Source organism: Onychomys torridus, chromosome 16 (genome assembly GCF_903995425.1).
Source record: "Onychomys torridus chromosome 16, mOncTor1.1, whole genome shotgun sequence".
In the NCBI taxonomy this organism is placed as follows: domain Eukaryota; kingdom Metazoa; phylum Chordata; class Mammalia; order Rodentia; family Cricetidae; genus Onychomys; species Onychomys torridus.
The window spans coordinates 19028911-19056739 of NC_050458.1; the positions used below are offsets into that span (position 1 = coordinate 19028911).

The window sequence follows — 27829 nt, forward strand, 5'->3', positions numbered from 1 at the left end:
GGTCTAGTCCATCGTGGCAGGGAGGAGCTTGAAACCGCTGGTCACATTTCACCTGAGTTCAAGAAACCAAAAGGAATCAGTGCGCGCACACATGTGCTTACTTCACACTCTGTTTCATAGAGTACTGCTCAGGGAAAGTCTTGCCCACTATTGGCAAGGGTCACCCCACATCAATCACCATAACCAAAATACTCCCAAACACACATGCCTAAAGGTGATTCTAGAGCCTGCCAAGTTGACAGCACTAATCATTATTCTTTTGTTGATTCTTGATCTTCAATACTTTCATAACACTCTCCAGCTCTAGTCACTTCTTGGAGAAGTTTCCCCTTCGTGGCATGATACTGTCATGATTTTCCTTGGATCTCTCCAGGTGGTGCCAACTTTTGTTATTATTACCATTCTTCTCTCTCTTTCTGTCTCTTAGAGTTCCTGTGGCACTGTCCTGGGAAAATATCTTTCTCACCTTACTGTGAAGTATAGTGAGAGAAAATACAGCACAAGTTTATTTATACACACTCTATGCTGGAAAGTAAAAATGCTTTCCACACAGCATCTCATTAAATCCTATTAGCAACCCTGAAGGTAGGTAACATTCTTATTCCTGTATTTTATATGGAGGATAATGTAGTCTTTGTTCATCACTGAGTACAAATTACACACACACACACACACACACACACACACACACACACACACACACACCAGGGTGCTTCATCATTCTGCCCCCAAACTTTAAACTCTATCTTCCCAGTAAATTCGTAGTTCTTTGACTGGTTGTTTATTGAGCTTTACCATGCATGGTCAGGCCCTGCTTCGGTGCTGAACTTACCAAAGTAAACAAAGGACCAATCTTGGACTTCATGAAGGTTACTGTCTCTTTAGGGAGATGAACCATAGAACAAATAGAATCAGTTTGTGATACACGACAGAAATGAACATAAACTAAATTAGGTAGATAGATGCAGAAGGCTATATGGCAGGTAGAAGAGTGGCCTCTTAAAAAACATCCATTACAATTCCTTGGAGACTGTGACTATCTTGATGAAGTATATAGAAATGGAGATTTTTATAGACATAATTAAGTTTAAGGAACCTGACATGGAAATTATCTAAAATAATGTCGTCAGCCCCAGCTTCATCACAAAGGCCCTTAACTGTGAAATGTCAGAGATTGGTGACTAGGACAATGAAAGAAGAAGCAGGAAACATTTAAAGAATGACTCATTGGCCGTTGGCTATCTTTGCTAGTGGAGGCATGGGCCACAAGTCAATGAATGTAGCATTTTCCAGAAGCAAACCTGGCTTATAACCAGTGATAAAATGTGTATATTAGCCATCCTATAAATGGAAGGTGCAGGATTTGTAATGATGTGAGCAAAAGGTTCTCCAGGACTTGTGGGAATCAGCATGGCGCTGCCAGCAGATTATATTAGGCTGAGAAAACCTGTGATGAACTTCTGACCCAGTGAAGCGTTTCTGTAGCTCTATGCCACTGCATTCTTTTAAGTTGTTGTGGTGGGTTGAATAAACGTATCTCCATAGGCTCCTGCATCTGAACACTAGTAGCACCTGTTAGGAGCAATGGCCTTACTGGAGGAAGAAAGTCACTAGAGGAGGGTCTCTCTCTCTCTCTCTCTCTCTCTCTCTCTCTCTCTCTCTCTCTCTCGTTTGATCAAGTGAGACTTTCCCTAAGGGAGACCCTGATGTATGGAGATGGAACATAGCTGCTTCTTAAAACCAGGAACATGCTTGGCAGAGCTGGTAACAGCCTGGGGCCAGGGCCTTGGGAGAGCTGCTGCTTCAGATCCTGAGAAATCAATTCTGCCCACTTTCGGGGCTGTAGTTATCGGTCCCAACAGTTCCAAGGCCGATGTGTACTGGGTCTCTGATGTACTTAAGACAGCTGTGTTCCCTTTGTGCAACATTGTTTGATTCAGCCTCCTGCTGACTTAGTCCCATTGTGTGATAGTTTTTGCTGACTTTGTCCCATTTCTTCCCTGGAGAAGATGCTGTACATATTACTAAGCGCATAAGACACAGCTTGTACAAGACCTCTTCATCCCAGCTTTGCTTGATCTTGTATCTTTTCTATCTTTCTCATATACTGGCACCTTCCCCTGAGGACCTTGTCACTGAAAGATGACCTGCTGGTCGAGGTCTTGGTCTCTCTCTCTCTCTCTCTCTCTCTCTCTCTCTCTCTCTCTCTCCCTCTGTGTGTGTGTGTGTGTGTGTGTGTGTGTGTGTGTGTGTGTGTGTGTGTGTGTGTATGTATGTATGTATGTATGTATGTATGTATGTATGTATGTATGTTTGATTGTGGTTCAAGATGTGAGCTCTCAGCTTGCTGCTCCCACCACCATGCCTACCTGTTCTTGTCCCTTTGAAACCATAAGCCTAACAGATCCTCCCTTCTATACATTGCCCTGGTCAAGGTGTTTTATCACAGCAACAACTGCACTTGTTGTAGCAGCAAAACAAACTAACATAGGCTGTTGTTAAGTCCAATAACCACGGAAAACACTTCTATGTGGAGACCTTGAGAGATAGCAAAAAGAAGAGCTTCCCAAGCAAAAAGAATGACCTCAGTGGGAGGTTAAGTATGAGCAACAAAGGCCACTGTGGCTGGCATAGAAAGAGGGCAGGAGAATGAGATAGCAAGAGAGCCCTTGGCCAACACATGTGGAGATGGGCAGGCCATTCAGCGCTATTTTTATCTTAAGAATGATAGGAAGACACTTCAGCCAGTGTTTAAACATCCCCACAAAGCTTAACACGCCACAGTGTCGATCCTCCCACTCACCCCAACTTTCTTCTCCTACAAGTTTTCCCCTCACTAGCAGGCATTTCTATGTGCTTAGATGCTAGTCCTACCGTTTCCCTTTTCTGTCCCAATTCCAAACTTGGTTTGGGGTGAGTTAATTTTACATGCTAGTTGGTCTTCCAATTTAGGTGCCTGAGTCTCAGTTCACAGGTAGTTTGGAATGGAGGCAGGGAGTAGACAGAACAGCTACTTTCTCCAAAATATGTCCTTCCCAATCCTCTGAATCTATGAATATATGTTACATGACAAGGGGTCTGGAGGTTAAAACAGTCAATTGAATTGAAGTTGCAGAACATCTGACCTTAAAACTAACAGGTATCCTGAACTATTTGGGAGATTCCAAACCAAACATAAGATCCTTGGATAGAGAAGAGGAAAACAGAAATCTCAGAAGCAGAGAGGGGATTGTGAGAGAACTTTGAAGGGGTCAATGGTGGCTTCGAAGATGGTAGAAGCTGGGTGTTGAGCAGGCAAGGAGCTACAAGGCAGAGAATGGATGCAGCCCTTAGAAACTGGAAAAGACAAGCAATCAGACTCTCTGATAGTTTCGAAAAGGTCAAAGCCCTGTCAACACCTGAGGTTGGTTCAGGGATCTTGGCTCTCTCTAAAGCTGTTAGCAGGGGTAATGGTTTAATCACAGCATTAGGACAACAACCGAATGTACAACTTCTTTGAAACTTGCTTTTTCTTTAGGGCACCCTATTTTGGTAAATGGCAGAAGCTTTGCCCATCTATTCAGGGCAATAAGTGGGTGCTCCCTTTATTCCTTGTTCTCCACGTGTATCCATCCTTGACAACATCCAAATCTCTACATTTTCACCACTAAGTCATCCACTCTGCCCTTCTCTAATTAAGATCATCAGCATCAACACCTTTCAGGAAAGAGAAAAGCAATATTCACCCACCAGTCACTCCCCACTGAACAGCAAGAGTAAGTCTTCAGCCCTGAAGATTTCATGTGTTTAGATCTCTCTCCTCAAAACACCTCAATGGCTTGCTTGCTTTTTCACCCAGAGTTAGAGCTCTTTACACTGTGTTAGGTCCTCCACTGTCTTCGACCATATTTCACAACACTTGTCCTCGTATTAAATTTATTTTACATCATGGGAAGCATTCCTTCAAGTGTTGGTGATGGCTTCCAGGTCTCCAAAGCTACAATTTGAGCATGGGTAGCACTCCATTTCCATCTGCCTTTCAAGTCCTAGATTACCTCCTTCATCTTGTACCAGCTCCACCGAAGAGTTGGTGCCCTGATGGCCTCAAATTTTCACTCCAATACAGTCAGTTATCACAGTAATCAGGGGGACGCACAACAGATATCCTGCCTGTCAGATATTTACATTACAATTGTAGTAGAATTACAGTTACAAAGCAGCAGGGAAATAATTTTATCGTTGGGGATCACCACAACATGAGGAATGATCTTGAAGGGTAGCAGAATTAGGAGGGTTGAGAACCACTGCTCTACAGTGTTTCCCATGCCATTTTTAGTAGCCATTTTCTGGGAAGTCTGAATTACATACTTCTCAAGATGTAATCCTTTTGTCCCTGTTACCAATTTTCACATTCTTGCAGTAAGCTGTAAGAGGACAGGAGGATAATTTTTCTTTCTTTTTTGTTTCCTTCCTTCCTTCCTTCCTTCCTTCCTTCCTTCCTTCCTTTCTTTCTTTCTTTCTTTCTTTCTTTCTTTCTTTCTTTCTTTCTTTTTTTTCCAAGATAGGGTTTCTCTGTGTAGCTTTGCGCTTTTCCTAGAACTCAGTCTGTAGAACAGGCTGGCCTTGAACTCACAGAGATCTGCCTGGCTCTGCCTCTCGAGTGCTGGGATTAAAGGCATCCACCACCACCGCCCGGCCTTCTTTTCCTTTTTATACTTGTTTTTATGTTCCTTATGCTATTTAAAAATCATAGCTACTTATGGAGCCATTTCAATGAACCAGTCATTAAATCCTGAGACTATAGGACATGAAATAAATTAGAACAAATCTGTTTTTTCTGAAATTGAATTTTAGCATGTTCACAGAGTAAAGGGAAATCGGGAAGTAAACAAACCACACTATCACTATTACTTGAGATTCCACTTTTAACCATTTTATGTAGCTTAAGTCAACCATGGTTCAAAGCTGTTAAATAAAAATTTCTAGAAATAATTGCCAAGTTTTAAATAACTGTGACAATCTATTGCTTTACTTACACTACTTTTAATGTCTTAATATGTCTAATTTATACACATATATGTATTATTATAGATATTTATAAATAGGAAATCTGGAGAATTATCTGGGGCCAGATACTCTGCAATTTCGCACTTACATTGGGGTCCTCCTATGAGGAATCGTTGCTGAAGTTTCTCAGTCAGAAAGTAGTGCATGCGTGCACGTGTGTTACTTAGAGAAACTTCGAAAATATTCGAGCAGTGAACAAAAGCAATCCCCGGGGGTGGGTTTCTTGTTACACTTTAGTATACAAGAACAGAAGTCATATTTTCTGCCTTTGAACAGCAGGCTGCCAGAGCAAGCTATATACGGTTGACAAGTAATTCAGCCTTCTGAGCCTGCATCCTATCTGTCAAAGGATAATAATCAGAAACACCTCATAGGTTTCTTATGAGAAAATGCTCCACAAGAACTCAACGCAAAATTGCAGACACCAAAACTCATCCAATCCACCCTTGGTACCGCCCCCTGGCCAGAACTCCGCTGATGATTGGCTAACTTCCCGTCCTCCTGTAGCCCAGACAGGACTCTGGGAAACCTCATCCAATCCATCCCTGGTCCCGCCCCCTGGCCAGAAATCCACCGATGATTGGCTAACCTCCCGTCCATCTTGCCTCTCTCAGACGCGTAGCCCAATCGCGTTCGGCTTCGCGTGGAGACTGGCTCCCAGGTCTTCCGGGAGGACGCTGGCGTCGCAGCGGGCGGAAGTGGCGCCGCTTGTTTGAAATCAGCTTAGTCGGCTTCAGCCGGCCGGAGCCGCCGAGTGCCATGTCTACCCCTCCGCTGGCGCCCGGGGGCATGGCGCCGGGACCCTTCGGCGGTCCGCAGGCGCAGCAGGCCGCGCGCGAGGTCAACACGGCCACGCTGTGCCGCATCGGGCAGGAGACGGTGCAGGACATCGTGTACCGCACCATGGAGATCTTCCAGCTGCTCAGGAACATGCAGGTGGGCGTCTGGGGCGGGAGGACAGGTGAAAGGGGCCTCCCCGGGCAGCCTCAGCACAACCCCGTGTCCTCAGCACGAGCCTGCTCCTTGCCCTGGGAGATCTCAAGTGCGGACGCCCCCTCCCCTTCCCTGGAAGACCTCTGGATGTCCTTCGCCCCTATACCCATTGCTCCCAGCATGTGTCTGTCCCCAGTTCTCTCAGCTTGTGTTTGTCCCACGCCCTGGAAAACCCTCAGGCGTGGACACACCCCCTTACAGCCAGGGTTCGCAGCATGCGTTTGTCTCCTGGCCTAGGAGATTCCAGATGTGGTCACCCCCATCTTGCCCAGAACTATTCCCCAGGAGGCATCTCTCCCCCACCCCTGGAGACTCCCATTACCCCCAGAAGTGTCACTGACTTAGTTGGTGGTATTGAAGGGACCTTTTCTAGATTGGGCCCAGTCGCGCACTTGTTTTATAAACATTGTGTTTTCCGAAGTGCTGGTGGATCACACCATACTTGCCTTTTAAAATTACTTTAGAAGATTTCAAACAAAATTTCTCCTGAAGGAGATGCCCAGAAGCAGAAGAAGAAGTAGTTCTCCCCCATTCTAGGCGTAACTAGATTACAGTAAGCTGTGCTAATGTAAAGTGTTGACATATTTAGGAATATACTTGGGACTTGATCATAGTCACAAAAGTAAAAATAGCCTTTACCCAAAATGTTTCCTTAGTCCCCCTGTGACATTTTTGCCGCCATCTCCAAGGAGCCAGTGCTAGTCTGTCTGCGTTTAACGGTTGTATGTGATACGAATCACATAGCATAGGAGCTTTTGGGTCAAGGTTCTTTCAGCAGCCATCTCTACGTCGTTTCTTCTTATTATTTATTTATTTATTTATTTATTTATTTATTTATTAATTATTCTTATGTTTTATTGAATGACTATATTACGGCGTTTGTGTTTGTTGATCTGTGGGTGCATGTTTGGGTTGTTTCCACTTTGGAGCCTTTACAAACAGTGCTGCCCTTATAAATAATGGCAAAGTTTGTTTCTCTGTGGACTTTTGTGTGAGTGTGTGTTTCATCTCTCTTGAGTAGAAGGTTTAAGAGTGTAATTGAATCATGTTTATATCATGTACATAATATATATGTTAAGTTTTTGAGTTTTTTTTTTCTCATGTGGTTGACCTCTTTGACTCTCCATCAGTGGTCTTTGAGGTTCTGGTTTCTCACATGTCAGCATCATTTCTTATTGGTGTGTCTCTACTTTGCCAGATACTTCTGCAGTCTGTGGCTCCCACTTCTTTTTCTTCAAGCCATCGTTGGAGGAGATGGGATCTTTTTATAATTGTGATGGGATCCCACTTGTTGATCTGTGCTTCTATAGGTCTTGCTTTTGATGTCACACCAAGTTTTGTGTGTGTGTAACCCAAAGCAGTGAATGTTTTCTCTGAGAAGGTTTGCTCTTTACTACGTTTTCCCATAGGTTTATAACCTGTCTAAGTTCTGTTGTGTATGGGGGTGGTAATTATAATGATCAGTTTGGGTCTAAGTTCCTCTTTCGGCTTCAGGTATCCAGGTTGTTCCTGTACAGTTTGTAAGTCATTGCTAGTGTGTGGTGATATTTTATTTATATGTTAATAAATAAAGTTTGCCTGGAGATCAGAGGTGATAGCAAGCCATAAACAGAAATCAGGCAGTGGTGGCACATGCCCTTATCACTTGGCGGGCGGAGTCTCTTTGTGGTCAAGGACACATCCAAGTGCAGTGACACAGGCCTTTAGAGACCTAGAGGTCTGTATAGTGACAGTGATGTGGCTGGGCTTAGAGCCAATGAGAAGGCAGAACAGGAAGGCAATAAAGGCACAGCAGGTTAGACAGGGGGAAGCTATGGCAAGGTGGTAAGATAAGGTTAGTCAGTGGCTATTCGATATTTCTCTGATCTCTTTGGCTATATTACCCCTGTATTTGGCTCTGTGTTTCTTATTTAATAAGACTATGTAGAAATTCGTCCACACCAGTGCTTGCTTATCCTAACACTACAAGGTGGAGAAAGCATCCTTGTTCTACTGATGCAGGTTCTATGGTTTCAGAGAGGTAAACTGATGCCCTAAAGCTACTCAGTGTGGGGTAACTGAAGGTGTGTCTTGAGACTCTTACACTTTTACTTCTAGGGATGCCCTAAAGAGTATTTTATTGCTTTTTGTTTGTTTGTTTCAAGAAGAGATAGTTGAGATTTTTGTCTATTTTTATAAAAGTGATTTTGTTTTGTGGGAATCTTTTAGTACTGTGTCAGTAACTCAGTGTGAAATGCCATACAAAGCTAGTATTGTTATAAATGGAATCAAAGAAAAGATTGAAATTCTTTGGCAGTTTCAGGTGAACAGATTCATAACGAAAATGACTGGAGTGTGGATTTCACGATGTCCCAGAATTTAGCGTGTACAGTTTTACTTATTTTTAGCCTGCCCTGTGCCAGCAATATGAATTAACTAGAGCGTGTAGAAGCAGGTGTGATCACAGATCACTAAACGCCTATCAATTACTTTTCTTGGCAAGGTCCACGATTGTAGGAACAATTTCAAGAGATATTTTTATTCCTATTTTATAATTAAGGAAACTGAAGGTTAAAGAAGGAATAACTAGATGACCCACCATCACAGATGACTCTAATGACCTGCTGTTACATCACTTAACGAGTCTTCTATATTATTAAGAGAGCTAGAACTGAATTCCATCCCCCCCCCCCCCCGAACAGAACATGACTCTTTCTGAAAGCTCCTGCCTATAACTAGGCTCCAGGTAGGCCTGGATTTCGAACTGATATGTAAGGGCTGCTACAGTTGCGAATCTGCCTTCCACTTTGTGCTCAGACTCATCTCAAACTCTTTAGGGGGCGCATGACAGTGACCCTCAAAGGCAACAACAGTGTGGCCCTTGAGTTCCCAAAGTCAGAAGTGATGATATGAACAAATGTTCTTAACGGTGAACAACATGGCTGTTTCTTTAATCATAGGCAGCTTATCCAGTTTCCGCTATCCATACGTCATCATGGATATTTAAGAGGATATTTTGAAAAAAAGAATGCAGTGAGACTCTTTGTATTGCGCTTTCATAACAGCACACTGTTATCATTGTTCTGCTTTATTTTTATTAATTTTGTACTCCATCATAGTCTGTATACACTGGTGCAAGCCCTATGTACAGGGACATCATGCCACAGTTTCTGGCATCCACTGGGGAGTGAGGATCTTGCAGGACTCCAGTAGGAGGGACTACCCCATGATCTCCAAAATACTCAGATTTCAGATCACCTGTATGAGTCCATGGAAGCGAAGCAGCATGAGTACACACTGCTAATTTCTTTGAGAAAAATTGTTCTTTGTCTATTAGAGGTCCTTTAGCTGCTCAAGACTCTGAAAACTATAGGCTTTTCTTAGAAACAAAAAATGAGTAAACACATTTTAAAAAATAAGTTTGCAAGGTGTTAAGAAGCATCTCCCCAAATATCCCTGAATCCCAGATTAAGATTCCCTGTGAAAAATAGCATTGCTTTGATTCTGCTTATTATCCTTTTAATCTTTTATTTCATATTTTGGCTACATAATATATTCATAATTTAGGAATAACAGAACACATGCAGTGAGCATTCTCCTTTCTATTCTCTGTCTGCTAGGTACGTAATCCCTCTCTATGAGCAATGGTTGCTAATGATTCTAGCCACTGGTTATATTTATCTTCCAAATGCTCTTTGCATATTTAATCAAATCTGTGCATATATATTGTCTCATCCCTCCCTATTACACAGGTAACAGTATACTATGCATACTATTTTGTACTTTGTCTTTTTCATTTGATATGTTGTAATTTACACATATCTATAAAGCACTCATTTCTCTTTTTATACCTTATAGTATTTTCATTGGAAAAACTCTAGTCAGACACTTATGCTACTTTCAGTTTCTCTTATGCTGGAGCAAATGATAATGTCCCACACAAAGGATCAACTGTATCTGATGAGCTTTTTTTTTTTTTAATGGAGCTGAGGACCAAACCCAGGGCCTTGCAATCTCTGACCCCCCGATGAGCATTTAGAAGTAGCTAATCTCTAAAGTACTGTAACTCACTGGGTCATCGTGTATTGTCCTTCCAACTCCAGAGTTGTATGCATGTTCCTGTGTCCTGACTCAGACCATCACAGTGGATTGATTATGCTTTTAGGTGTTTGATTACTTGATAGATGAACCTTCTATCTTACATTTCCCCTTATTTGATTGAATTTGAATATTTCTTCATATATTTATGAATCATGACTTTTATTTTCTGCTATTGCTTGTTCCTATTATTTGTGTGTGTGTGTGTGTGTGTGTGTGTGTGTGTGTGTGTGTGTTTTATTCCCTTGATCTCTGTGATTTATTTGTAAATATTTTTCCCCATTCTCCTTGTCTGTTTCTTCTGTTTTGTTTTGGAACTGGGGGTCTCACTACGTAGCTGGAGCTGGCCTTGAACCTGTGATGTTGCCTCTGCTTCCTAAGTCCTGGGATTGTAGGGTTATAGACCTGAGCTCCTGTGCCTGGTACATCCAGTCAGGTTTTTTTGTTTCGTTTTGTTTTTTGACCTTTTGATTCCCTGTAAGGTAGTTTTTGCCCTGCTTAAGTTTTTAAAGTATACAATTGATTGATTTTCCAGTTTGTACAGTTTATTAGACTTACAGATTTTATGTCTTGTTAGGAAAGCCTTCCCCACTCCCAAATGAGTTCTGTGAGTTTTCATTGGAATTTTTACTTTCAAAACTTTGGTCGTTGTGGGATGGATCCTGTTATGAGTGAGACGTACAACAAAGTTGTTGAATAACAAGGTTGTTATACAAATGGCTGATTAAAAACTCACCTCACAGCTCAGTTCATTCAGGCGCAGCTTTGTACAAATGTGTCTGGCTGGGGATGCTTGACTCTTTCTTCTTTGCTTCCATCATTGATGCCCTGATGCCTTATTCTCATATAGTCTTTGAATTTCTGGGATACGCTTGTATTTCTATTTCCGAATAAGTGTGTCACTTTTCCATACACATCTAGGTCTAGAAAAACAAGAAAAACCTGTTAGTGGTTTTAGTTTAACCTTGACACTTATTAATAAGTCTTAGTAACCAGGAACATGGAATGTCCTTTTCTTGTTTTGAATTTGAAGTTTTTATTTTTATCTTTTCTAACTTTATTCCTAGATATTTTCTCTTCCTTCCTTCCCACGCTCCTTCCCTCCTTTCTTTCTTTCTTTCTTTCTTTCTTTCTTTCTTTCTTTCTTTCTTTTCTGTTCTACTAGGTTCTTGCTTTTCCATTTTCTTTTTAGAGATGAAAGCAAAGCTATTACTTTCTCTGTTAGCTTTATACTTAACTCCTTATGGAATCCTTTTACCATTGGTGGCTTTTTATGATGTCATTTGGAAACAGTATATGTCTTTTTCTGTTCCGGACCTTAGTGGGAATTTCTCCACTGTCTGCACATCCATTGTGATGCCGACTTTATAACCTAAATATGTTGTTCATATATGGGGAATTTTATTATAAGAATAGATGATGAATTTAGTTGAATGCCTTTTTAGTATCTGGGAGTGTGATGTATTTATGAGGTTTCATCCATATTCATGAGGGAGATGGTTATTGATGAGCTTTTCCAGCTGAGTAGCTACACCACAGCATGCAGCAAGGGCTCCTAGGTGCTATTACCACCCGTTCTGTAGAGTATGGAAGCCTCATCATTCATTTTCACTGCCACTCGCGGCCAGAGCAATGCTTGACACGTGAAAGGTGAATGGGAAGCTGATGGGGTAAAAAACTAATATCCAGACTTACTAAGTTGGCAGATTTCAGGTGGATAGTTCTTTGCATTTCAACAAGATTGCTTTTCTTCCTAATAAGACTCATCAATCTCTTTGTATATGACACACACTTCTCATGAACACATAAGCATAGACTTAGGAGTAAAATGCTCGTAAAAATTATTCAGGACATACACTAAAACTATTGTGCTAATAAATATGCTACAAAGAGGAGTTGGAGTTTTTACTAAGTAAAGCGTATAGGCAAAGTAGCGACCCTGATAAGATGCCATGGTTCAGGAGCCCACTACTTCTCTAAGTGAGATGTAACCATCACACCCTTATTGTGATTCAGATAGGAAATCGGGGTCATTTAACTGTTTCTCTGCATTATTGGTGACTGTTAATGTCTGTAAAAAGAGTTCTTAGGGGAAATCCCACACGGTATGGAAGTATGAAGCCTTCTAATGCCATCTTATTTTAAACGTTGTGAGCAGAAGAGCCCTTGGTATTTTATCACACTTCACAGAAGCATTTTAAAATGTATTAATGCCGAAGATTCCTAAAACTCGAAATAATTCAGAAACTTCAAAAGATCTGTCTCCTGTGCTGAGAAACTGTAACATTTATAAAAGGGACTCTGGAAATGAGAAACAAATTATTCAAGCCTACCCAAATTACATTTGTCTGTGACTTTATCATTATTTCAATGAATACTTCTTTGGAAAAATTGTTATTAATTAATTAGCTTTGATAGTTCTCCCCCTGGCAGATGTACTGAGGGCCTTGTGTTATGTGGGGCAAATGCTGTACCACTGAGCTGTATTGCCTGGCTGCCTTTCACTCTTTGTTTTGAAACATGGTCTCATTACATTTCCCCATCTGGCCTTCAATTCACTTTATGTAACAGGCTGGCCTTGAACGTGTGAACCTCCTGAGATGGGACATAAGCCTACAATACCAAGCCTCACTGATAAGAATCTTGAATTAAGAAAATTTGATGACTTGGAACAGATACGATCATAGTAATTTGTAATGATTTATTAATAATTGTTTGAGTATACATTGATTTGCATCCATTTCTCCTATTAAGATTTTCTTCAGTGAACTGTGGTGGTTTATGTTTTTGTTTGCACTTTGCGCATCTTACTCTCTTGGTCATCATAGCTAAGATATTTTAAAATGCTTTTGCAAATATGCAAACATGCTGTTCCATTTCTGCAAAACAAAACCCTAAGCTTCACTTTTAAATATATGTGTGTGTATAATATGTGTGTGTGTATTATATGTATTATATGTGTATGGATATATATTATATATTATATTTATTATATATATAATTCTTGGGCAAGTTCAGCAGCTTGCTGCTTTTATGTGCTAGTGATATGAAAATCGTGTACTTACAACATTAAAGGGCAAAGGCATTTCATCTCGTGAGCAGTCACTTCACAAAGCCTTTTCCAAGGCTTTTTTATTTCAGTAAAATACTATAATAAATTGATATGGATTGCTTTTAAAACTTCACTATTTTTATTGTTTCCTTTTGCCTGCCAAGTTGCCAAATGGTGTCACTTACCATACTGGAACTTACCAAGACCGGTTAACAAAGCTACAGGACCATCTTCGCCAGCTTTCTATTCTCTTCAGGAAGCTGAGGTTGGTCTATGACAAGTGTAATGAGAACTGTGGCGGAATGGAGCCCATTCCCGTTGAGGTAAGTTTCTATAATAGGAGTGTGCGTGTGTGCGTGCGTGTCAGGGGTGAAGGAAGGGCAATACAGTGGTGATTTTTTTCTTTCTTTCCCCTTTTAGCAATATTCCCCATTTTTAATTTTATTTGTTTTCCTTCTGAGAAGAGATGAAAATGTGGATATTTGTGTTTATTTTTCATTAATGATTTTTGTAGCATTTGCTTTCCAGGCTTCTTGTGCTATTTTTTATGTTTACTTATATATTTGTTGGTACTTTAATGACAGTGATTTATTATTCTTAGAAGAAGTATTTAGTTATTATTAGTGGCAGTCTTAACCATTGCTGAGAAAAGTTGTATTTGAGTAGAACTTGATCAAAATGGTAGTGACGAGAAGTCAGAACACAATTGATTTAAGGTGAAACAGAAGCAGGGATGGGAAGGAGGGTAGAATCAGGTTGAGGCATTGTCTTCTGCCACCAATGCAAGAGACCAGCACATATGAAAATGATAAAGGAGGAAAAGCCTGTGGGGAGGCTGGAGGGCTAAACAGAAGACAGTGGAGAGAGAGTAAGGCTGTCTTCGGACAGTTCTGCAGCAAGAGAGGAGTGAAGAGGGGTGCTTGTCACTGCAGGTCAGTTATATGTGCCCCAAGAATACAAAACCATTTGCCAGGGGGCTCCTTCTTTGTTTCTTCATGACAGTTTACCAGGGTAGGGACATGGTTCCTGATATCGACCACATTTACAAGGGGTTTCCTCCAGTAAGCGCCATCATAGTCCACACATCATTAAGTATATATTTGCTAGAAGCATCAATGCTCTGTAAATTTCTTATCCTATTAAAAAAATTCTCATACCTAAAAGAAATTAAGACAAATAAAAGTCTTGCAGCCCCTGGAGTTCTGAGTGTCAAGTTGGTGACATTTGCATCACACACGTCCTCAAAGGTCCTCTCTTATAGTGTAAAGGAAAGCCTGTCTTATGAATAGACTGAATCTGTCAGAGCAGAAGCCACATTCTACTTGGCATTAGTCTTCCAGTGTTTCAGCCAGCACCTAGCGCTTACATATTTGCTGACTGAATGAAGAAAGTATAACTCAATGCATGACTGCCAGTTTTGGGAGGGGAGGGTGAGTTTTGTTAGTGTTGTTATTGTTTTCCATTAAACACAGTGAACTTTAGTGGAAGGTCTTTTAGTGGTTAATCTTTTTAATTTTTGAAATCAAAATATAATTTCATCATCTTCCCCTTTCCTTTTCCTCCCTCCAATCCTTCCCATGTACCTCTGCCCCATCCCCTACACTCCCTCTCAAATCCCTGACCTCTGGTGTCTTCTTTGTATATATGCTGTTTTGCAAAAGAAAGCTGAAGTCTGGTTCAAAGATACACTGAAATGACAAGCTTTTAAAGCCATTGTTTGAGGCCTTTGCCTGAAAACCATGTGTTTCTAAAGCATTAGAAATATTTAGAACATGGATCCTAAGCAGATGCGGTCTCTGTGGTAGTCTAATTCACATGTTTGGATCCCACTTCCAGCAACTCATTCCATATGTGGATGAAGATGGTTCAAAGAACGACGACCGGGCCGGGCCACCTCGCTTTGCCAGCGAAGAGAGACGAGAAATTGCAGAAGTAAATAAAGTGAGTTATTAGTCTGTGCGGTTTATAACTCAGAGTCCTTTGATTAAAATTATCAGGGAGCTAGTAACTCTAAAAACATAGTTTGAGTTTGGGAATTGCATGGTGTTTTTTAGTGGCAGATTGACGCTATTTAGAGCAGTGTCGAGAAGTGAAAGGGAAGCAGAGCTGCCGTCTGAAGAGTTGGGAAAGAGCATGGGTTTCACAGGTAAAGCCCTCAGAGAGCCCGTGGGTGGGCGTCAGTCACAGCCCGTTCTCTTCCCTGAGCTGAACTCTGCCTTTCGACATGAAGGCAAGTGATGAGAACTTACCAGCAGGAGGTGTGACTGCCACCACCTGTTACTGAGAAATGACTGGAGGTGGGACAGCATTGTCCCACCTCCAGTCCAGAAGTTGTCACTGAGAAACATTTATTAAGCTTCAGATAGTCCTCATGTAACAGGAGAGTCGTTCATTCTGTGGTGGAGATTTGGCCTCGCCCACCGAAAGCTAAGGGCTAAGCTACCAGCCTCACTCTTCACTTACAAACGCGGGTCACTGACAGCCTTCATCTGCTTGATAGACTCCACCAGTGTGTTAACAGTCTGCCCTAGCTCAACAACAGCCTTCTGAGCCGTGTGGGGGTGATTCAGTTCACATTCATAACGCAGGCTGCCAGTTACCTGGGAAAGCGTTGTTCTCAGGTGGCTAAAAAGCATTCGGTATACTCCAGTCCTCTTGTGCTGACGCGGTGCTTGAATCAAGAACAGTTTCTCTTTTTACCTTTTGATTTTTCATAAATAGCTAGAGTTCTTATTCGAGAGGAGTATAAAAACATTCCTGTTTAAAATGTCATAGAATAAAATCTACCAATGTGCTTAGTGTTATTGTAGAGGTTATAGCCAGTTCAAAAAGACAGCACACAAGTGCTCAAAATAGGAGTTAGTATTTACAAGCTTGTTAGCATGTTCAGAAAAATTCACCTGATGAAAAGGATGGTCTATAAAAAGTTCTGTAAGAGAAGGGATAAACACCAGACGGTATGAAACCCTCCACTTATAATACTGTTAGCCTCTACTAATTGTAAGTTATACTGTTAGTTACAACACTGTAACTCTCTTCCCAGCTCCCTTCACAGCTGAAATAAGACTAAGTGGGTAGGAATTCCAATAGTGACTAGCCTTGTTAAGATAGATAAAGTAATTTTGAATAATTAAAAATAACGTATAAAGCCCTTGGGAGAGCAATAAATATTATAAAAGTACCAGTCTTAATTACTTCATAATCTTGTGCAAAATAATCCAAATTCACATAAGACTTAATTTGAAAGCATACACAAAATTGCAGGCTTTTAATACCATACTAGGCAAAAAAAAAAAAAAAGTAAAACTAAAATGAGGCTTCCTTCTGAAAACATACAAAAATATATTTTAAAAATCCAATAAAGAAATTAATAATGTAGAATTGTTTGCTTCAAAAATTAAAATTAATATGAAGCATATTATAAAGGCATAAATAAGCATATAATGCTGGCCCAGGAATAAACAGACTGGTAAAATAATAGCCAGAAAAACAGCTTTTCTGATGAATATGAGAATTTAATATGACAGGAAAGGGATTATGTAGAAAATTAATCTTTAGAACTAGAAATTGGTGAGAGAATTAACTAACTTTTACACTACTGTATATTAAAATGAGTTTCAAAGTTAAGAATTATGTCCAAAAAAACCAAACTATTAGAAAAATAATAAGGAAAAATGTACTTTAAAATCAAAGAGAAAGAAAGAAAGGAGAGTTAGCTTTAAATACTGTAACTTAGGAATGTATTCTTTGAGAATTTCATATAATATATTATTAACATTATTTTCCTTTCCCCAGAATCTTTCTAGACCTCCCCAAAACCGGCTCAACTTTGTGCTCTTTCTTTTTCCTAAACTGACAACCAGGAGCCTGCATGGACTGACCTAGGCACTCTGCATAGATCTTACAGTCGTGTAGCTTGGTGCTCTCGTGGGATTCCTAACAGCAGGAACAGGCTGTCTCTGACTCTGTTACAGGCTTTTGGGGACCCTACCCCTCATACCAGCTCTCTGGCCCAACCTGTACACAAGGGGAGGTGCTTAGATCACTGTAACTTGATATGCCGTGTTTTGTTGATACCTATGGGAGACCTGCCCTTTCCTAAACAGAAATAGAGGAGTGGATTAGGGGTTGGAACAGAGGAGGTGTGAGGGAGGGACTGGGAGAAACTGCCGCTGGGATGTGCAATAAATAAATACATTTAAAAAGAAAGAATAAAGATATAGTTTAACAGATTTTAAACATAACAACAACAAAAATGAAAAGGAAAAAAAAGCAGCCACTAAATTTACAGGGTTGGATTTGCATTGCCCGAGCAGTCTTGAGCATAGGGCCTGCACTGTAGTGTGATTGACATGCTCGTCACTCCAGTGAAGAAAATTGATGTTCCCTCTCCCAGCTATCATTACAAAGAGATTTTTGGCCAGGGATGGGGATTTGTACCCACTTCCCATCTCTTGTGTTGTTGTTTGTTTCTGCTCTTTTGAGAGGCCCTTCACTCAGCTCCCAAAGTAAATCACACATGGAGGCTTACTTTTAATTATAAATGCCCAGCCTTAGCTTGGCTTGTTTCCTGTTAGCTTTTCTTAACCTAAATTAGTCTGTCTTCCTTCTGCTTCTGTTTTGTTTATTTATTTATTTTACTTTTTCTATTTCTGTATATCTTTCTTCCTCCATTGCTGGCTGGGTGGCTGGCCACTTGCATCCTCCTTTTCTCTCTCCTTGATTTCTTCCTCTCCCAGAATTCTCCTTCTATTAATTTTTTCTGTCTACCAGACCCACCCATCCTTTCTTCTGCCTCACTATTGGCCGTGCAGCTCTTTATTAGACAGTCAGGTGTTCTAGACAGTCACAGTAACATAGCTTCACAGAATTAAACAAATTATATAAACAAAAGTAACACACATTAAAATAATATTCCTCAATACCTTTGTGTTGGGATTTGTCTGGCTTGAGCTTGTATAGGTCTTGTACATGCTGTTAGAGTCTCTGTGAGTTCATATGTGCATCTACTCTGGTATCTGGGAAAAGTTGTTTCCTTGAAATCATACACTATTTCTGGCTCTTAGAATCTTTCTGCCCCTTTTTGCACATAGATCTCTGAGCCTTGAGGGGAAGGATATAATAGGGACATGGTCTATTTAGGGCTAAGTACTTCAAAAGCTTTCACTCTCTGCACATTGTCCAATTGTGAGTCTCAGTGTTGATCACCATCTACTATAAGAAGCTTCTCTGATGAGGGTTGAGTGATGCACTGGTCTATGGCGATAGCAATATATCATTAGGAGTTTGATTGCTGTGTTCAGTTAGCAGGATAATAATAGTAGGTTTTCTTCTGGGAAGTGGGCCCTAAACCCTATCAAAGGTTGTTGAGCACTCCCCTAGCATTCATACCATTATTACAGCAGTGACCATATCCTGTAGGCAGGTCATTATAAGAGCTCACAGAACCTGACAACTTTTTTTTAAGGTGAATGATGAGTTTAAAAAGAACATTTCCAACAAAAGTAGAAGTAATTAATCACCATTATGGGGAAAAAAAAAAAAAAAAACCTCACAGTAGGAAATCTGTTGGAATGAGGAGGAGCCTAAGGAATGGAATTTAGATTTGAAACTATGTTCATACATTAAGAATTGTTAGGCTAGAGATGTAGCTGAGTGAGAGAGTACTTGCCTGCCAAACACACACAAAGGAATGAAGGAAGAAAGGGAGGGAGGGAGAGAGAGAGAGAAGCAAGCTCTTATCTTTTCTGATTACTTTTCTCCATGTGCTTTTATAAGTTTTGTTGCTGTGGGGGAAAAAAAGAGAAGAAGAAGAAAAGAAAGATAATCATGCGTATGTTTCCAACAGTATTTTCCTGGAATAAGTTTTTTGTTTTTACAATTCAGCAAATAGGTAGATCTACAGATTACAGATTCTAGAAAGTTTGGCTATTTTGCAATAAGAGGTAGTGTTTCCACTCTCTGGTTCATACTGAGTAACTTAACTCACATTCTAGGTGCTATAGATACATTCGTGAATTGCAGGTTCTTACAAAGAGGAAACAGTCAATTTAAATATTTTAAACTCTCTATTTAAAGCCAAACTCTGTATTGTGTGGAAATTCATGCTATAAAAGGAATGTGGGTTGGGGATTTAGCTCAATGGTAGAGCGCTTGCCTAGCAAACCCAAGTCCCTGGGTTCAGTCCTCAGCTCCGGCAAAAAATAAAAAAAAAATGAGAAAGGGTTGGGGATTTAGCTCAGTGGTAGAGCGCTTGCCTAGCAAGCACAAGGCCCTGAGTTTAATCCTCAGCTTTAAAAAAAAAAAAAAAAAAAAAAAAAGGAATGTGGGATAGGGAGGGAGTACATATCTTCTTGACAGGCCAGAGACAGCACCCATCTGATGACCTCCTATAGCTAGAGTTTTCTCTTTGTGGTTAGAGTTTTCCTGCCTGGCCCACAGTCAGGACAAATCTCTCTTACGCACCTGTCCCACAGCTGCTCAGACCCAACCAAGTAAACACACAGAGACTTAAATATTTCTTACAAACTGTATGGCCGTGGCAGGCTTCTTGCTATCTAGTTCTTCTATCTTGAATTAACTCATTTCTATTAATCTATACCTTGCCACATGGTATAGATTACATCTTGCTTGTCATGGCGGCAGCTGGCAGTGTCTCTCTGCCTCAGCCTTCCACTTCCCAGAATTCTCCTCTCTCCTTGTCCCGCCTATACTTCCTGCCTGGCTACTGGCCAGTCAGTGTTTTATTTATTAACCAATCAGAGCAACACATTGGACATACAGAACATCCCACAGCAACCTCCACCTCTCTATATTTCCTAGGAGTTCTTAGTCCTGCATTGTTTTTCTTTGTGTTCCTGGGCAGGCCAGAGATGAAGGGTGCCCTACCCTACCACACCCCACTTTGTTTTCTGGAGGAAGTGTCCCCTGACCCTGGAACTTGGTATTTTGGCCAGAACAGACCTGGGCTTATAGATGTGCATGGTGGATGCACCTGACTTCTCTGTGGGTGCTAGGGATCCAAACGAGGATCTTCCTTCTTCCACAGCGCGCACCTTACCCACTGTAGAATCTCCCCAGCCCCTGATATATATTTTGAGCACCAGAGAGTGGTGGTGACCAGAGGCCAAAGATAGAAGATTTGCTTCACTTCAATTTCAAACCAGAATGATAAGGAGAAGAAAATTCACTCTTAAAAAAAAGGAGTAGATTGGAAAGATGTTGGGGTCAGAGGACAACTTGAGGGGATGGGTTCTCTGTATGGCGTGGGTCAGGATCAGTTCAGGTCCTTGGATTTGGCAGTACCATTCCCCAGAGCCATCTTGCCAGCTTTGAAAATATTTACATACTGAGTTCTCCTAGTCTGTGTGTGTGTGTGTGTGTGTGTGTGTGTGTGTACATATGTGTACATATTGGCCTAAATAGTTGGTCGCCCTTGGATGATAAATGTATAAATCTAATCACATGGTTGCTATAATAAAACAAATACTTTTTTGGTTTCATTTGTAAAGGATTTATAAATACGTTTATTGATAAATGTAGCTGAAAGTTTTCCTGTGTCCCACCAGGTCCTGCAGCTGCTGAACCCAGTTAAACATACGGAGGCTTATATTACTTACAAACTGTGTGGTCTATGGTAGGCCTCTTGCTAGCTAGCTCTTATATCTTAAATTAACCCATTTCTATAAATCTATACTTTGCCACATGGCTTGTGGCTTACCGGTACCTTTACATCTTGCTTCTCCTAGTGGCAAGCATCTGCCTTGCCTCTCCTTTCTCTTCCTGTCTATCTCTTTGGATTTCCCGCCTGCCTCTAAGCTGCCTTGCCATAGGCCAAACAGCTTTATTTATCTACCAATCAGAGCAACACACATTCACAGCATACAGAAAGAAATCCACAGCAGATAAATGTGAACTGTCTTCCCCATATCTGTTATTTTAAAGCACACTTTCTTAACACGTTCTTCTTAATGCATACGTATTTTCTCCTTTTCCCATCAGTAAATGGAGTTCTTAAGTAGTGGGGACTGTCCCTTCTTCATGTGTCAGTCAGCTTTCTGTTACTGTAGCAAATATCTGAGACAAATAAATTTAAACAGAGGGAAAGTTGTTTTGCTTTAGAATGTGGAGGGTTTTTTTTTTAATTTTATAATTTAATTTAATTTTACATATCAGCCACAGATTCCTCTGTCCTCCCTCCTCCCGCCCCACCCCCAGCTCACCCTCTATTCCCATCTCCACCAGGGCAAGGACTCTCCTGGGGATTCAGCTTAGCCTGTTAGATTAAGTCGAGGCAGGTCCAGTCCCCTCCTCCCTTCACCCAGGCTGACAAAGTGTCCCTGCATAAGCCCCAGGTTCCAAACAGCCAGCTCATGCACTAAGGACAGGTCCTGGTCCTACTGCCTGGGTACCTCCCAAACAGTTCAAGCTAATCAACTGTCTCACTGATCCAGAAGGCCTGATCCAGTTGGGGGCTCCTCAGTTATTGGTTCATAGTTCATGTGTTTCCACTAGTTTGGCTATTTGTCCCATGGTTGGAAAAAGCATAGAATGTGGAGATTCTAATCTATTGCTAATTGACCCTGTTCTTCTGGGCCTGTTGTGGCCTAGCACATTATAGCAGGAAGGTGTTTAAAATTGTTTACAAGTAAAATCAGTGTGCCTTTTGTTTTAGTATAGCAACCATGTGATTACATTTATACACTTAGAGGTAGCTATTCAGGGCATAATATACACATAAATACATGCATATAAATGTACACATATATGCATATGGCAACAGACTCCATTGAGAGTCTGAGAACTCAGTATATGAATACTTTCAAGGTGGTAAGATGGCTCAGTAGGTAAAAGCACCAGCTGCCAATGCAAGGACCTGAATTCATATCTTGTCCAGTAACAAAAGAGGGAGAGTCTTATAATCCTTTAGCTGCTAGTGGCCTAGAACTTCCCACCAGGCTCCATCTCCAGGAGCTTCCACCACCCTACAAGAGCAACACTGGCTGGAACCAAGCCTTTATCCCACGAGGCTCTGGCAGATACTTACCCAAACTGTCGCAGCAGAACATGCAAAATATGTCTTACCTACTCTGATAGATAGTAAGGAACACTTTAATATGAATAGATAATATGAATACTTTAAAATAATAGCCACACTGGCTTTAATGCTGAAAGGCAACATTAAACAATAACAATAGTAAAAACAGAAAGGACAGTTTGGAATGATTGTCAAGGACTTTGTTTTCTGTCTCTGAGGGCTCTGTAAGTTCTCTGTTAGACTTATTCTTAACTTTTTCTTTTAATATTCAAGTATCTGAGTGCCTGCTCTATGCCAAGTGTGGCTGACTGCTAAAAGTCCTGCCATGTAGTAGTAACCCAGTGTTTGGTCCGCCCTCCTGTGCCTGGTGGCCAGGTGGATGGGGATTTTAAGGTACTAAGAGTCTCGAGGACACAGCAGCATTTCCCATGCCCCCGGCACAGTTAGGGGACTGTTTACTGAAAGTAGACTATTGTGCTGTATTTTAATACATTGGCATTTATACTAAATAAAGTGCTTCATAGATCTGTGTAATTAGTAACAAAATTTTCTTAAAAATATATCCACAACTTTATCATAACACCTGGTCTGTATTCTGAATGAACGAAACAGTAGGCTTAAACTTCTGGTTTGCTCTGGCTGGTTATTTTCAGATGTTGCATCATGTAGCTGAGATTGCAGGGGTGCAGGCTGACTGGGGGCATCTGTGACCTGTCCCGGGGTCATGCTAGGAAACCCTGAGCCGTGCATCCCTCGGGGAAATGGCCTGGTGGTAATAGTCAGGTACTGCTTTATTTTAATACTTTGCTGTTAGCATCTTGTTCTCCACTCCGTACGCTCTCTTTTCCAAGTAAAGGAGGAACCTGCTTTGGGAACCTCAGAATTGAGTTTTACTTTGCCGAACAGTGTTCTGTTGATGAGAAATGAGATTGAAAGAGGTACTGGGTAATATCAAAAGATTGACATGTAATCGAGTCCAAGCATTTGGAAATTAAAGCATTTTTTCTCAAGTGTCACAGCCTTTATATGAATATTAAATTACATGGTATGACTTAGCATAAATGTCCTTTGTAAGGACCTACTCTATTTACATGCTCACCTGTTAATGGAACAAATTATGCACAGCTGATGGATTTTGAAAATAGCAGCTGTCATCCCCTGTTAAAATCAATCAGTGGCAAGATTGTATACATTAAATGTTATATCGTGTCATGAAAATGTATTTACAATTTAACCACTAATAAGCATGGCTGTCAGCTTCACTGTCGACAGTTGCTCGGCGTGCTTTGCCTCCAGATAGTTTACCTGTGTGGTACTTTTTCCTTAAAACTTTCTTTTTTGAGTAAAACTACCCAAATATTTTGTTTTACACTTAAAAAGAAAGTATTGCTCAGATTTTGATGTAAGCTTAGAAATAGCCCCCATTCTTTTTCACACTTTTAATTTTTAGGAGCTTATGAGACCAGCATATTAGAACTCATATTTGCAAATAAGTACTCCTGAAAGCAGTCTTACTGGGAGGCTTCACATTTACCCAGTGATGGTGCCAACAAGGGGCCCTCTTTATTATAAACAGTATCCAAATGCATTTTGGATACTGTTTATAATAAAGAACATGATTTTATTTCTTCTGGTTGCTCCTCCCGAGTTTTATAGACAGTGTGAAGGCCAGACTAGTTCATCAGGTTTACTTAGTTTGGGGTAGTTGTCAGCTGTCTCTAAAACTGAAGTAAGTCCCGCTCCTGCCCCTTTGTCTTCACATACACAGCTAGCCTTTGCATTCCATCTTAATTGTATTTTGGGCCCTCCAGGACTGACTTTTAATAGTCTCCATTATCCATCATCTCAGCCAAGTCCTTTCACGTCTTCCTCACCACTAACCTGTTGAGATCCCATACTTTCATCGGCTGACCGTTTCTGTCGGAGGCAGGATCTGCCTTGTGAATCTCCGTATCCGCTACCAGTCACCTTACAGATACAGTCTGGCTGTGCCTGCCTCCTACTTGGTGCTGAGGTTCTGAAACGTCTCAAAGTAATTCTATTGAAGATATGTTAAAACTTACTTGTTCGGATTATTGATTGATTAATAATTTATCTTTTGAGAAAGGGCCCCAGAGTGTAGCTCTAGCTGGTGTTGAACTCACTGTGTAATTCAAGCTCAGCTCGGACGTGCAGCACTCATCCTGCTTCAGCATCTCAGATGTTGGGAATGCAGGTGTGAACAACTGTGCCCCACTTTTGAAATTCGATTTTTAAAAGAAAATATCAATTCATATTCCTCTTCATCCTTTTATTCTTTCCTTCTTTCTTTCTTTCTTTCTTTCTTTCTTTCTTTCTTTCTTTCTTTCTTTCTTTCTTTCTTTTTTTTTTTTGGAGACAGGGTTTCTCTGTGTAGCTTTGTGCCTTTCCTGGAACTCACTTGGTAGCCCAGGTTAGCCTCGAACTCACAAAGATCCGCCTGTGTCTGCCTCCTGAGTGCTGGGATTAAAGGCATGCGCCACCACTGCCCGGCCCCTTTTATACTTTCTTGATAGCTCCTTTTTATATAGCTGGAATGAAAACAAAAACTATGGTAGCTGAAGTATTTCACAGCTAGAAGTGATGATTCATTGATGTGCCATAGACTTGCGCATAAAGAGCAGCCGCCTTGGAACCACTGTGAAGCCATGCGTCATTTCACTAGCTCAGACTCAATACTTTTCGGTCACAGGTCTGTGTAGCGGATCATCATCGCCTTCTGGGTGGGTGCACAGAAAGCATGGTTGACAGGACCTTAAGCTCTAGCCCATTCCTACGTGAGCAACTGAGGGGGCAATTTAGTCTGAGATCAAATAACAGGTTACAGAGGTGAAGGCTGTGATTGCCAGCCTACCAGTGTAATGCTACCATCGGTGTATGTCAAGGTGAAGTGTCCCTGTCTTGGTCTCTGTGGTAAGAAAGTGCATCCTCATCTGCCCCTGAATTAGACAATATGCACACCACTTTACTGACTGACTACCACGTAGTCACGTGGGTTGGGTCACCTGAAAACCTAATCAAAGAGACTCAATATGTCAGTCCTCTTTGCCGGAGACCTTTTCAAGCCCTGAGAGAGTCAAGGCCTGTGTGCTGTGCAGTTGGGCGGTTCATCTGCATCTTGTGCTATCCTGTTTTCAAACATGAATTTAATTTAACCAGTTTCATTAGGACTATTAAAGTATCTGTAATTGCCTCTGTGCTTCCTAGTGAAAGTGTTTAATGTCCCTTTTAGTGACCTTCTTCCTGTTTGTGACTTCTGAGTCTAGATACAAGTAATAAAAGCAGTTTACTTAATCTCAGCTTGCTTTTTAATGAAGTAATAATACTTTAGACCTCTTCCTAGTGTACATATAATAGTTTACCTGGAGGCAATTAAATAGAGTATTTTTAAAATAATCTAATTAAAATATTATATCTTTGAATTTAATGTTTTCCAAGTGTTACTGAATAATAATAATTATTATTATAACTTGTAAGGATGCTAACCAGTATCTCGGTTTGTGTCACATGTTGTCTAAGCTGATATTTATCACATAGAACTTGAAGAAAGGATTCTAGTGGAGCCCAGGAGTAGAGATGCAGGGGCATGCACAAGGCCTGCATAACCCTTACTGTGGGGAGTCTTCCTTGTCACCAGGCCACTTTCTTTTCATTTCTAGAATTAGAAGTAGGCTGTGCTTCATCTAAGGGCAGTAATTTCTGGTGCATTTCTGGAAGGCTGATTTTGCCTGGGCCATTGTATTATGTTTTTTATATTGGCGGCTTATATGCCTGTCATCAAGTGCCAAATGCTTTCTTCTCTGTCAGACAACTGTAATATTTTAAGCAAGTCATATCATTTGATTCTCCCATGAACTCTTACGAGGTATAAAGTCAGTGATTGCCTTCATCCTTCTGGTTTGAGGTTAAACAATTTGGCCAGTGTCCTCCACTTATAATTGGTACAGAGCTGAGCATTTGATCAACCATAACATCTGAATGGAAAGTATAATGTTAACCATTATGTTCCACTTCCCTTACAGCATCTAAATACTAGATTTATCACAATTAAATGTGTCACATAGTTTATGATAGGATGGGGGCAGGGGCCAGAGGCCTCTGTAGAGCTAAGTTAGAAATCAGGGCATCTGTAAGGGACTGTGTGATCAGAAAAGGGTAGAAGCTGTGATGTTTTCAATGAGAATGGCCCCCATAGACTCATGTATTTGAATATTTAGCCCCTAGTTGGTAAAAACTGTTTGAGGAGTATGGCCTTGTTGGAGGAGGTGTCCACTAAGGATGGGCTTTGAGGTTTCACAAGACTTAAGCCATTCCTAGTCTCTGTCTGTCTGTCTGTCTGTCTGTCTGTCTGTCTGTCTCTACCTATTTACCTACCTGGTAGTGGTTGTCTCAAGATGTGAGCTGCCAACTACTGCCCCTGCTCCATGTCTGCCTCCCTGCTACCATGCTCCTCGCCATGCTTGTCATGGGTGCTGATAGTCATGGATTCTAACCCTCTGGAACGGTTAGCCCCAGGTAAATTCTTCTCCCAGATGCCTTGGTCATGGAGTCTTATGACAGCAATAGGAAGTAACTGAGACAGGGAGCTTTTGTTATGTAGGAATGTTTGGGTTAACTTCTGTCTGGATCACTAGGGGCCTAACTTACTACAGTCCAGTCTTTTAACATCATTGTGTATTTCATTTCACAGTGTTGCTAAATCCTTTTGTTTTCACAGAAACTCAAACAGAAGAATCAACAGCTGAAGCAGATTATGGATCAATTACGGAATCTCATCTGGGACATAAATGCCATGTTGGCAATGAGGAACTAAACTGATACTTAAATCTCTTGCACTACTCCTGTGATACAATTGGATCTCCCCCTCAGGAATAATCCTTTGAGGAGGATTACTTATCTCTTTATTTTACTGGCTAACTCTAAAGTTCCTGTTTCCACTTTAAAGTTTTCACTGGCTTTGTTTGTTTGTTTGTTTAATGCCCTTGGTTCTATAGAAGATTATTGTAATAGCCTTTGATAGGGTGTGAGTTTTGGTTAATCTTCATGAATTGAATAATTGCTTTTTAAAGGCAAAATATAGTTTAATAAATAAATTTTTAAACATAACCAGTGTTGTTGCTTGTTTTAGTTACCCTTTTCAAAGAGAGGCAAAGGATAAATATTTTAGTGTATTAAAATACCAACCAAAGTTTATCTCTGAAAGAAATTCATTAAAATTAAAAATATATTACTACCTAAGCTCCTTTCTTAATTCAGTTTTTTTCCTTTATTTTCTTTTATTTAAATACCATTTATTTTACATATCAATTTGTTTTCAAACCAGTTAGAATAAGAAAATACTTTGTTGCTCAATCACTTTTATCAGGTTCTTCAAGTATTTTTCTGAATTAGAATGAGAGAGGCCATTTGAAGAAGATACAGTCTGGTCACAGATTCGCGCTTAGCTGCCACCTGCCTTGGACCTAGTAGCAGGGGACTGCCTGTCAGTGACATCCTAGCCCCAAGTATGTTTCCATACACTGCACTTTAAAGAGTTCTAATCTAGACTATTGTTAGGACAGTAGTTCTCAACCTTCCTAATGCTGCGACCCTTCAATACAGTTCAT

General features: G+C 40.7%; 1 protein-coding gene across 1 annotated transcript; it reads left to right on the plus strand.

Moving 5' to 3' along the window:
• The first annotated feature begins 5686 nt into the window (after positions 1-5686).
• Positions 5687-27829, plus strand: Med30 (mediator complex subunit 30). The gene is made up of 4 exons (XM_036208307.1): positions 5687-5982; positions 13333-13491; positions 15005-15109; positions 26941-27829. The coding sequence occupies exons 1-4, from the start codon at positions 5806-5808 to the stop codon at positions 27034-27036; spliced, it is 537 nt and encodes a 178-aa protein (XP_036064200.1). The 5' UTR covers positions 5687-5805; the 3' UTR covers positions 27037-27829.